Source organism: Hemicordylus capensis, chromosome 4 (assembly GCF_027244095.1).
Source record: "Hemicordylus capensis ecotype Gifberg chromosome 4, rHemCap1.1.pri, whole genome shotgun sequence".
In the NCBI taxonomy this organism is placed as follows: Eukaryota; Metazoa; Chordata; class Lepidosauria; order Squamata; family Cordylidae; genus Hemicordylus; species Hemicordylus capensis.
In genome coordinates, this window is record NC_069660.1 from 120,763,364 (window position 1) to 120,776,552 (window position 13,189).

The 13,189-nt window shown below is 42.6% G+C and overlaps 1 protein-coding gene across 5 annotated transcripts in view; it reads left to right on the forward strand.

Annotated features, from left to right (window-relative positions):
* The window catches only part of HS2ST1 (heparan sulfate 2-O-sulfotransferase 1), a 157,933-nt gene that overhangs the window by 101,869 nt on the left and 42,875 nt on the right, over positions 1–13,189 (forward strand). For 2 of the 5 annotated variants that reach the window (XM_053244926.1, XM_053244925.1), the window contains exon 2: positions 5,891–5,967. The exons of the other annotated variants lie outside the window; for them this stretch is intronic. In XM_053244926.1, the coding sequence (XP_053100901.1) occupies positions 5,916–5,967 (52 nt within the window). In that variant the 5' untranslated portion in view covers positions 5,891–5,915. The remainder of the gene's footprint in view (positions 1–5,890; positions 5,968–13,189) is intronic. 5 annotated transcript variants of the gene reach the window in all.

Genomic DNA, 13,189 nt, shown 5'->3' on the forward strand with positions numbered 1-13,189 from the left:
AGGCAATCCCTCCCAACACAACACATGTTTCAAACACAGTTTTAAAATGGGCAAAAAAGAACCACTGATCCAGAATCCACTGCCCACGACAGTGTCTGCGCTGCTGTAATATCATTGGCACAAGTTGCTCTCACACACAGAGTTATGACTCCTTACTTCCTAGCATTGCAACAGCTTCCACAGCAACACTCTTGGTGGCAAGCATGGCCAAAAGCTCAACTAGAGCAACTTCAGCCACATTTTGACTACCTTGCGATGCAGACTAGAGCAGTGAGTGAAGCACAAGTTAGTCTCAAGGCCAGACATAGAACTTATCACAGCAATCACCAAGAAATACTACACATGGACGTGCACACACACACATACATACACACACACTGCCACTGTCCATTTCTCACCACAATACTATCTCACAAACAAAACAAACCACAACTCAAGGCAGGCAGGCACCCAGGTTCTTCCTTTGTCAGTCTGAGATCCAGCAGAACCAGATAGTTCTAGCAGCAATTGCACAACATATTATACTCAGTGTTGAGAAAAGAAAACCACCAAATCAAATCTTGCTCTCTGCCTCCCAGTCCCTTTGAATACATTTTGAAACTTCCTTTTTTGTTGTTCCACCTCCTCCCTACTCCCCAGCCAATGGGGGGCACAGTTGCCCATGACAATATTTGATTTGTATTGCTGACCTAATTTACCCTGAGCTTATGCAAAATGACTCAGCATGGTGGGCTCCCATTCTGGCTGTGCTGTTCACATCCATTAACAAACACAGATATATCCCTAGAGACTGGGGGCTTTCAGACATAGATCCCATCTTTGAAAAAGGCATGAAGGATGACCAGCTAATTATAGGCCTATCAGCCTGCTCAGCATAGTCAGCAAACTCTATGATAGACATGAATATTGAAAAGGGACTGGCTGGAAGAAGAAAACATCTTGATGGAGGAGCAGGCTGGATTTAGAGAGGGACAATCCACTATTGACTAGTGCCTTGTACTTGAGCACCTAATCAAAAAATACAACTCGGTCTCCCTGTATGCAGCCTTCATTGATCTCAAGTCCGCTTTTGACTCCATCTCATGACCCAAATTATTGGGGGAAAGGAAGCCTCCTCAATTGTCCACCTGCTGTTTTTCATTCATACTCTGCATGATAGACACATCCCTGAAGGTTAGATGCAACCCCTGATGACACTTAACTAATGCTTTTCCAACCCAAGGTTGCATACATGCTCCTCTCCTCTCCTGTTCAATATGGTGGGCCACCTAAACAACCTAGACTTCCACCCACCAAAGCTGGCATAGAAACACATCTCCTCCCTGCTCTATGCAGACGATGTGGCAGTCGTCTCAAGGACCCTCATAGGACTTAAGGACATTGAAGACCCTCGCTCAGTACTGTAAGGAAGACCTACTGGTAATCAATTCCCATAAAACCAAAATTATGGTCTTCTCTATGAGACCAAGCACACACTCTTGGCGTATTAATTACGTGCCGACATTGACCAGGTCTCATGTTTCAAATACTTGGGGGTGGTTTTCATGCTTCTGGGACTAGGAAGGCCCATGGCAGCCATGTTGTCCCAAACACCCAGAGATGCGCCACTGCCAACTTAAAATTCTCCGGATCAAAAGGGAGCCAATACATAAGCTATTTGAAGCTAAGTCAATGTCACTACTACTACTACTACTACTGTTGGCCCCTTTCCCAAATTTGCCCCTCTAGACCAGTACTTCAAGTCGCCTGTTGTGTGTATAATGCCAGTCTACGATTGGAGGCAGGCCTGGTGAAAGTGGAGGCCAGAGTCTGGTTGTCCAAACTCAACTACTGGCTGAGACTATTCCTCCTCCCAATGGGCCTAGTCCCCTCAAATTTGGTGGACAGCTTCTAATCCACATGAAAACTATATCAGCGAAACTATCCTTACTTGGACTCTCCTGTTCTCACCTACATTCCTTGGGTTACGAGTGGGCCAGAAGACTTATCAAAGAGCACATAGTTGATGTAGAATGCCAAACTGATTTAGATAGTTCCTCGAACATTCTTCTCTCTGATAATCTAAGGTACATAACACCACCTGCTGGATACCTTACACAAATAGAAGTACCTAACTACAGAAGGGCAACAAGTTATCTTTCACTGTGTATTCTATAGAGACTTACAAAGTGCCCTTATTATCTCATTAGATAGGGCGCCAGGATGCGCTGGCCAATCCTACGTCTCCCTATTACACTCAGATTATAATCCCTCTATAACATACAATGTTGCCAAGTTCTGCATGGAAACTTGCAGAATTCGCTGGGCTCTGACCGCCAGCAATAACTAATCATTTAATTCAGTCCTGTTACTTTTACTGGCTTAGTTTATCATTTAATATTTTCAGGGTGGATTTGATTTAAATCAAACTGATTTAAATCACGATTTAAATCACGATTTAAATCACTAGCAGGGTGGATAAAAATCAAAAAAATCCGATTTAAATCAAAAAAATCCGATTTAAATCAAAAAAATCCAATTTTTTTTATTTAAATCAGATTTTTTTGATTTAAATCAGATTTTTTTTATTTTTATCCACCCTGCTAGTGATTTAAATCGTGATTTAAATCAGTTTGATTTAAATCAAATCCACCCTGAATATTTTACTGACAGATTTTAGCATTTCAGCAATTTAATAGCATGCAAATTTTAATAGCATCATAGATTTTAGCCCAACTGTGACTCTATAGTCCTCACGCTACTCTGTTAGCAATTTTACAGTTCCATTGACTACTTTCTACAGTCGCTCATAGATTTTAGCCATACAGTAATCTTAAAGTAATTTTATAGTAACCTTAGTCTTTATGCTAAGAACATAACAGCCCTGCTGGATCAGGACCAAGGCCCATCTAGTCCAGCACAGGGATGTGCACAAACCGGTCTGCAGGCCATGTTAGAGGCCTACGAACTGGGTCACAAGTGGCCCGGTCCGACGCTGGGTGTGTGTGTATGTCGCTTTAAGGGCAGGGGAGTTATACTTATCCCTCCCGCCGCTTTTCCCCCTCCGGCGCTCCATTTTTGAGTGAAATTTTCAGGGCAGCAGTGGTCTTCCCTGCCGCCCCTGCCCCCTTGTTGACTGCCAAAAGCGGAAGTAACTCCTGCGCATGCGTCCATCGCTCATGTGCATGCGCACACTGCACTCATCACACACACAGTGTGTGTGCGAGCAGCGGGCACATGCGTGGCAGTTACTTCCACTTTTGGCAGTTAACAAGGGGGCAGGGGCGGCAGGGAGGACCGCTGCCGCCCTGAAGATTTCACTCAAAAATGGAGTGACGTGGGAGAAAAACCGGCGGGTATAACCCCCCCGCCCTTAAAGCGACACACATATAACCCCGCCCTTAAAGCGACACACAACCCCAGCGTCGGACCGCGCCTCCACAGTCTGTGCATATACCTAGTCCAGCAACCTGTTTCACACAGAGGCCCACTAGATGCCTCTGGAAGCCACAGGCAGGAGTTGAGGGCATGCCCTCTGTCCTGCTGTTACTCCCCTGCAGCTGGCTAATAGACAACTTTTGAAAAGCACTTGAAAACCCACCTCTTCATCCAAGCTTTTTCATCTGATAAAATTTTTAAGTTTTAATGTTTTTGATTTTTAGATTGCCTAAATTGTTTACAGATTTTTGTGTATGTTTTAACTTGTTTTATGTTGTTGTTAACCACCCAGAGATGAAAGTTTGGGGCAGTGTACAAATTTGACAAATAAATAAATAATAGGCATAGACTCTATCATTTTAACTGCTTTCAATTATTCTTAATATCAACTGTTAAGTGCTCTGTTTGTTTTTATGCTGGTCTAAAATTCTAATAAAGATTGATTGACTTGATTTGTATGATAGCAAGCCAACCAAGAAGCAAGGAGATCACAAGCCAATCAGAAGCTAGTGCCAGAAAACCAATCAGCAGTGGGGAACAGGCTTCCAAAATGGCATTTGGGACATTTCAATCGAAACAGGGTTGTTCTGCTCCAAGCTTGAAACAGGCCCTTTGTTTAAAGGGTGTTCTGTTTTGAGTTCGAAATATTCAAAACGGCCTATTTCAAGTTGAACTGTTTCACTGTTGAAATCTTTTACACATCCCTACTGTCCACAAATGAAAATTGAGTAGTCATTTTCACCTTTCCAGTATCTCTAATTTCAGAGATTTCCCACCACCACCTTTACCATAACATTTTCTGTTTCTCTTCTGTGAAACCAAGAGCTATCTATTTCTTTGCTGAAATAGAGGTGGTCAGAGTCAAGGATGTATAGTATCACACTCTTCTGAATATCCATACTTAAAATTTGAGTGACTGGGATGTTTTAAGTGCCAAACGTTTTAAACCATTGAAGCTGTCTAAACCCCAAGATACTTGCATTGTCTGGGTTGTCATTCTGCCCAATTTTTTCCTGATGATATTCTCTAACTCACCCTGGCAAACTCAATACATCCAATCAGGTTTGGAGGAAGGCCACCCACCTCTCATCTGCAAAGCTAGCACAGCCTACTATCTCTATGCTCAGGACCATGGGGAGACATACTGACACAGTGCCAACATCTCCCACTCAGTCCTTGGAAGATTCCTCAAGTACCTCTTCAGGACCATCCCCTCCCCACTCTATACACCACCACTACTCTTGCTTGATGACTGGCATTCCTTCATGGGAATGCTGTTCCTTCTCTCAATCTTGTCTCCTGCTGTCACAATTGGAGAGATGTCTCTCCATCCCAGTTTGCACTAGTTCATCACTGGGACCAACCTTCTTGCTTACATTGCCATTATTATATGGAATGTCAAACCTACCATAATTCCTCCTCTCTATTCAGGCCTCTTTTGAGGATACAATTCCTCAACTTTACCTGGCCATACTGTTTTCTTCCTCTGGCCCTTCTGTGCAATGGCACATTCAACCTTGAATGTATCTAATTGCATGCCCTTCACACATCCAGCCTTGACTGTATTCAGATCAATGTTGCTGAACTTGTCTCTTTTTCCGTTCTTCTCATTGCAGATTTGTCAGTACATTTCTCGGCAATGTTCTCCATGACATTTTTGAGTGTTATCAGATTATGAAAATGTATCCCTAAGTGGCTCAATATTATAGATATGAATCACTTGTATAAATAGCAAACAGATTATTTCTTTAAGAGGCAGAGAATTCCTAGTTGCTTTGGAAATGGGTTAATGCTAGATTTCATAGTGTTCGCTGCTGTAGAAAGGAGATTAATTGTGCATAGAATAACATTTCATAGCGTAAAAAGCTAAATGCTTGAACAAAAGGTAAATAGCAAGGGGCAAGTACATTTGGGCAATGATCACTCAGCTTCAGTGCTTTGCTTTCACTCTTGTTTTGAAAATACTGTAGCAAAAGTTGGAAATGATAGAGCAAGAAAGGCATCTTTAGTTAAATGGGCAAAGTAAAGTGCTGTCGAATCGATGTTGACTCCTGGCGACCACAGAGCCATATGCCTTTGCATCTTCCTGTATCGCTGCTGCCCGATATAGGTGTTTCCCATAGCCTGGAAAATATACCAGTGGAGGTTCGAACCAGCAACCTCTTGCTTGCTAGACAAGTTACTTCCCTGCTGCACCATTAGGGGAGATTTATATAAAAGGTGCTATTTACTATCATTTAAATTTAACTGCTCTATATAGGTTTTTTATTTTCTCTTTTCAGGACTGTCTGTCAAGCTACCCATACCTGAGACTGATGTGCTCTAGGATCAATTGATGTTGGGCAACTTTCTGAGTTGACTGATTTGGTTTATAATAATTTTCTTAGGTGGACTGAAGTACTAGATGACATAAGAATTGTCTTGCATGGTCATGTCAATAGTTTAATCCAGTATTACTCAAACTTCTCTTTAGGTATGACTGCAGATGAGACCACAGAATGGACAAGACTGGAAGCAGATACAGTGGCGGCACAATCATATCCCATACAAGTCAGTTAAGCTAACTGATGCTTTGGTGATGTGAATTTCATGCAAGCCATATCTGAGAAACCATTTAGTCTAGCACTGTCTCAGTAATGGTTAGATTCCCCTTGGAAACTCATATGCAGGGTTTGATGGAGATGACTGTCAATGATTTTCTTCAGTATCTAGTCACTGGAGTGGAATGTGCCTTTGAACATTGAGGTTTCAGCTTTAATTATCATGGTCAATAGCCACTGATACACTTGCTCTTCTATAAAATGATTGAACACCATCTATGCTAGTGTACCATTCATTGCAAGTATATGTGTTGCTATAAAATGCTTCCCATCTCGAATAACTAATGTACAACTTTTACATATTTTCTGCTTTACCTGCAGCTTGTACGCCTAAATCGCCACTACCATAACAACTGCTATTTCTGCTTTCATGCTCTCCTTGATTTGTATTTGGCTTTCAAGATCAGCCTTTGAACTTCAATCAGGTGGTTCTTAATTTTGGGCAGGCAAAGTCCTACACCTAAATCCCATTTATTCTAATGGAGAAGTTGGGCACATGCCTATCCTGTTCATTATAATTTGTGGGGACATAGGTGCTTAACTTTGACTAGATCATGACATCTTTGCAGTTATTCTGTATGATGCCTAGTAACGTGAGAAGCAAATCCATATCTTTGAGAGATGATCAGTTGCCATAACCAGGCTTGTTTCCACCTCAATTCAATTGCACAACCACAAAAAACAGCTTTAGAAAGCCTGGCACATGGGTGTATAGGAAGCTGCCTTATCCTGAGTCAGACCATTAGTCCTTTGAGCTCAGTACTGCCTACAATTCCTGATAGTTGCTCTCCAGGATTTCAAACAGGACTGATGTACCTGGAGATGCCTGGGGTTGAACTTAGGACCTTCTGCTTGCAAAGTGGATTCTCCTACCACTGGGCTGCAGCTCCATCCCCTTGGAAAGATCTCTGTTACCGTACTCTTTCCAATTGTGTTACATTACAGCAAGATTGCTAGATTCTTCATCATTTTTCTTTTGTAGACCTGGATATCTCAAAGGAAAAATGCAAGAAACTGATATAGTAAAATAAGATCAGATGCCAGGAATGAAGATATTGAGGAGTGGACTTTGATAGACCAGATCGGTAGGCTAACCAGTCATTAAGAAAAAATTATATCTAGCCCAGCATTTACTAAAAGTAAATACATGTTCTCCATGTGTATGCTTATTCTGAGTTTGTTGAATTCAGAAGGTTGAATGGGCAAAGAGTAGTATTACAAGAGGAGAAAAGTAAATGATGGAAAAGGACTGAGGGGGATGACCTGGATACAGAAAGGGCCTATATTCTAGGCCCTTTAGACACTGTGTGTATGTCTTTCTCTAGAACTATAATTGCTCTTAAAATGAAAGTTGAGGTTCTTGGTATCCCGTGCAGGCTGTTGAATTTCTACTAGCTTCAGTGTATGTGAAGGCATGACATGCTACCAGCACATGCCAAAATGCAGTTGGCATTTTAACACTTCATATTTCCTCCAAGTTCTATTCAAGTAAACTTTTTTTAGGATAATTGATTTTCTGCCAAAAGTATTATCTTATGCAGACAGGAAGGCTGTTTTAATTAGAAGCTTAATCTGGCACTGAACTGGAAGCCCTGGATGAGCATCCACTCAGTTACCAGCTGGAAGACTTCTCTTTACAAATGCATCTTATCTGCATACTGAAGTATTGCTTTTCAAATCCTGTTGCTCTTTAGGCATTATATAGTGGCAAAATAACATTTTTGTTCTATGAGGTGCCATAGCTTGTCAGTGTTAAATGCAGTCATTTTTATTAAGTCTACTTTGCAGTAGGCTTATGAGATCACCTGGCTTCATGTGTTTGTGTCCATCCGTGTGTTCCCCCAACCACCACCACCCACTTCGCAATGCCTGGACCAATATAAAACAAACCGGGTACAGTTGTAGGGACACAAAGGGACACACCAACAATATAGTTTGTGATGATGTCATCTATCCCGATCCAAGATGGTGGACATGTGAACTTTTGAGGCGCAAGTGGGCTAACTTGTGAACCACCTAACCGATTTGAACCAAATTTGTTACAGCTTTAGGGACACATAGGGATGCTCTAATGGAGTTGTGTGTGATGTCATCCACCTCAATTCAAGATGGCAGCCATGAGGCGCAAGCAGGCTAATTTGTGGACTGCCTAATCCATTTGAACCAAGTTGGGTACAGTTGCAATGAGTGACACACAGGAATACCGCAGTCACATAGTCCGTGATGATGTCATCCACACTGATTCAAGATGGCAGACCTGTAAACTTTGGAGGCACAAGTGCACTAACTTGAGGACTATTGAAATGATTTGAACCAAATTTGGTACATTGGTAGTGAGTGACACACAGGAACACCTCAATGGTGTAGTTTGTAATTATGAGATCCATCCTGATCCAAGATGGTGCACACATAAACATTTGAGGCGCAAGAGATCTAACTTGTGGACCTCAATTTGAACCAAATTTAGTCCAGTTGTAGAGACAGTGAAAGGAAAGTAAGCTGATTAGTTCTTACTAGAACAACTTGTTAATAACTCTTTCCTTGCCACTAATGTGTTCCTTGATCAGGTTCATCTGATACACAGTGTGATATTTTTATTAGAAAATATAGCATTGGCTTTATTCCAACTAAAGGGTGTGGGGAGGTGTGGGAGATTTGGTTGTTTTTTTTTAACTTCACAGCTGTCAGGAACAGATCTGAGCAGGAAGAGGACTCCCTGTCCTGAGAGGCATGATTATTTAGAGCCCTAGAAGATTCCATACCGTGTGTGTGTGTGTGTGAGAGAGAGAGAGAGAGAGAGAGACAGACAGACAGACAGACAGACAGACAGACTGAGGCTGCATTCACACATAGCATGAAACAGGAGGTAAAGGTGCCCCTGGCTTCCATTTTTGTTTGTCTGAATGTGAGCAGCTATAGAGAAAAAATTGACCTGTGGTTTCTCTTCTCAGACTCTAATTTGCTTGTTGTCCAGCAACCGGAGTTGAGGGAGGAAATTCCTCCCTCACACTGTCTGCTATTGGCTGCTGGGGCTGTCCTTCAATCAAGAAGGAAGCCCTGGCAGCCAGTTCCCCCTCCTCTCTGTGACACTTGAATTCAGACAGGGAGGGAGACTGGAACTGTGGGCCCCTTGTACTTGCGGTTATGTGTTACATGCTCATGCGGATTGAGACACTGAGACTGCATGTTTTCTATTGGAATCTGGACGTTATCATAGAGAACAGTACACACAAAAAATGGGGCATAATTACTAGCTGCAGCATTTTAGCAATTCAATAAATTATTATTTATTTGATTTCTATACCGCCCTTCCATAAATGGCTCAGGGCGGTTTACACAGAAAAATAATACATAAATAAGATGGCTCCCTGTCCCCAAAGGGCTCACAATCTAAAAAGAAACATAAGATAGACACCAGCAACAATCACTGGAAGTACTGTGCTGGGGGTGGATAGGGCCAGTTACTCTCCCCCTGCTAAATAAAGAGAATCACCACGTTAAAAGGTGCCTCTTTGCCAAGTTAGCAAGGGTGTAGTGTAGTATTTAGTGTAGTATTTTAAATTTAAACCTTTAAGTTTAATATCTTTCTGTGCACAGTGTTTCATCATGTGCAGGATCATTGCACAGTGCTGCAATTGTAAAGAAGTGATTTCTTGACATGGATTATCTGATGCTAATGGAACAGTAGCAGGTTTTCAGCATTGCTAGCTCTAATTTTCAGACAGCTGCTGCATTACATTGTATTTAATGATATCCAAGCCCAGCTGGAGTTGTCTTAGCTAACGTTGCTTACCAATAGCATAGAGCATCAGGTGCGATTGTTGGGATGTAAAAATAATTCTGTTGTGTATAGGCTATCATCAGCATTGCTATTTGCTTGCACTTCTGAAGATGTTTATACTTGCTGTTGGAGAAAATAAACACTAGACATTGTTAGTAACTAGTGGTTCACTAGTCCAATGTTATTTATAGTAAAATGACTAAACCAGTTGTTTCCAGTGCAGTGGGGGGAATACTAGAATTAAATGTATCGATGAGCTGCTAGTATGTTTGGGTCTTAATGCGATCCAGGGCAATTCTGTTGCTTGATGGTGTTTGATTTCATGAGAATTGATCTCAGTAACAGAAGGAAAATAGCTGCTAGTACTGTACAGCTCGAGCGTGTGCTATTGGAAGAGTTTTGGAAAAGTATTGCTATAAAAGTGTCAAAGCTGTTCCCATGCTACTGCTTGTGGAAGAACATTCGGATGTCATTCCACCTTCTCCCACAGTGTAGAAGGTCACCCTATAGGATGGGTGGTTGACCCCACATTCTCCATTACAGGACTTGTTTGAATTATCAGTTGAGGCTTCCGGTAGATAAAGGCACCAAATCCCTAGTTCCGGTCCTGTCTTGCCCCATGCTAAGAGGACTGCTAAGTCCCCATCACTTTTGACTTGTTTTTGCTTTTTCAGATTTTCCTCTCTTCTCCTCTGCAGTTGTCCTAGGATAGAAAGGGAGTCTTTTTCTTGATTTGCTTAAAGACAAAACATTTTGTCCTTTGAAATTTATCTTTTAGCAGTGTTCCCTCTAATTTTTAGAGGGAACAGAAAGAGGGAACAGTGAGCAGAAAGAGTTTTGTCCTAGGTTGGCAGCATCAAGTTAGTGTGCTCACATAACACACATACACTCTCTCTCTCTCTCACACACACACACTCTCTCTCTCTCTCTCTCTCTCTCTTAATATTGCACTCCAATCTCTCTGGGCTCTGTCTGGGCTGCCAGGAGTGGGGGAGCAGCCACCTCCCAAACTCCTCTGGCTGCTCCGTCTGCAGCCACGAGGGAGAGCCTCCTCCTCCTCCCCCAGGCCCCAGCTGTCTGGGATGCCATCGGGGGCACCTCCAGTTCTCCTCTGGCTGCAGATCTCACAAGATCTGCAGCTGGAACTGGAGGAGGAGGAGGCACAGCGGCAGTAACCCAGCTGGGGAGAGGGGGAAAGAGTGACAAAGCTTCCTGGCTCTCCCTCTCCCCCTCTGAAAGGAAGAAGAGAAGTCTCAGTGTGAGGCTCTCAAGCAGCTCCAGAGCGTGCAGGAAAAGCTTTCCAAAAGACCAAGCATCTTGCTACTCGTCTGAGTGAGCATTTGCTTTTGCAGGCTGTTGTGTGGATCGCCTGCCTGCTTTCTACTCTTGAGGAGACCATTGGAGTCTGAGGAGGATACTCCTGAACTTGGTGCACTTTCCCAGCTACTGCCACCCACCTTTATGTATTTATTTGTTTGTTTATTATTTATTGAATTTATTTACCGCCTAGCATAGAAATCTCTAGACAGAAGAGAAGACAGGTGTGCAGAATTAAAACACAATATAAAACATATATCATTTTTATAATGATAAAAATCATTATAGATAAAAACACACATTAAAAACTTAAAATTTGATCTCAGCTGAAGGCCTGGGAAAATAGGTATGTCTTCAGGGTCCTCCTAAAAACAAACAAAGGAAATGCTCTTATTTCAGCAGGGAGCGTGTTCCAAAGCCCTGGGGCAGCCACAGTGAAGGCCCGGTCTCGAGTTGCCATCAAACGAATCAGCAGCAACCGCAGCCCGACACCTCCAGATGGTCTTAATATGTGACAGGGTTCATGACAGAGAAGGCGCTTTCTTAAATACCTTGGATCTAAGCTGTTAAGAGTTTTCTAGGTAATAACCAGTACTTTTTACTTTGTTCGGAAACATAGCAGCAGCAAGTTCAGTTCTTTTAGAATCGGTGTTATATGGTCCCTTCTGGTAAACCCAGAGACCAGGCTGGCTGCCGTATACTGTACCAGTTGTAGTTTCTGAAATATGTACAAAGGCAGCCCCATGTAGAGTGCATTACAATAGTCAAGCCTAGAGGTTACCAGCATATGTACCACCAATTGACGTATCTAGCATATCAGCGGAAGCTGATAAAAAGCACTGCTGGCTACAGCCTCAACCTGAAAAACCATGGAGAGTGGGATCCAGGAACACTCCCAGACTACAAACCTGATCCTTTAGGGGGAGTGTAACCCCATCCAGAACAGGTAGATCTAAATGTTATCTCTGATCCTGGCCCCCTACAGACAGCACCTCCATCTTGTTTGGATTCAGCTTCAGCCTGTTATCCCTCATCCAGCCCAATATCACCTCCAGGCAAGCACTTAGGGGGGTCATGCCATTTTCTGATGAAGTTGGTATGGAGGAACAGATCTGAGTGTCATCAGCATATTGATAGCATCTCAGACCAAATTTCCTGACAATCTCTCTCAGCGGTTTCATGTAGATGTTAAAAAGCAATGGAGACAGTATGGAGCCTTGTGAAACCCCATAGTTTTGCTTTCACTTTTCAGAGCAACAGTCTCCAAGTGACATCATCTGGAATCTGCCAGAGAGGTAGGAACAGAACCACTGTAAAACAGTGCCACCCAAGTCCACCTCCTTCAAGCAATCCAGCAGGATACCATGGTCAATGGTATCGAAAGCTGCCAAGAGATCAAAAAGGATCATCAGAGTCACACTCCCTCTGTCGATAGCCAATTGGAGATCATCCATTAGACCGACCAAGGCAGTCTCAACCCCATAGCTGACCCGAAAGCCAATCTGGAGAGAATCTAAATAATCTGCGTCATCCAAAACTGCCTAGAGCTGAGAAGCAACCACTCACTCAATCACCTTGCTCAACCAAAGAAGGTTAGAGACAGGCCTGTAATTAGCTAACTCTGAGGGCTCCAATGCAGGTTTCTTCAAATAAGGTCTAATAATTGTCTCCTCAGGACAAGGAGACATTCCTTGTCTTTAGGAGACAAGACAAGGAGACATTCCTTCCCTCTCTCAGAGAAGCATTTATGATATTTACCAGACCCTCTTTGATAATATGACTGCCAAATGAAATAAGTCAAGCTGGGCAATGGTCAAGAGAGCAGGTAGTGGGGCGTACAGTCCGAAGCAGTTTGTCCACATCTTCAGAAGTAAGAAACTGAAAATAATCCAATCCTACAAGAGGGGTTGCTGGGCACCTCTACAATGGACTCTGCAGTGATTGTGGAGTCTAGTTCAGCACAAATACAAGATATTTTATTGCAAAAAAAGTTGTTAAAAATATCACAGCACATAACAGATGATTCCAAATTCAAATTCAAGGCAGAGGGGGCATGAACTAGCCCCCTCACAAC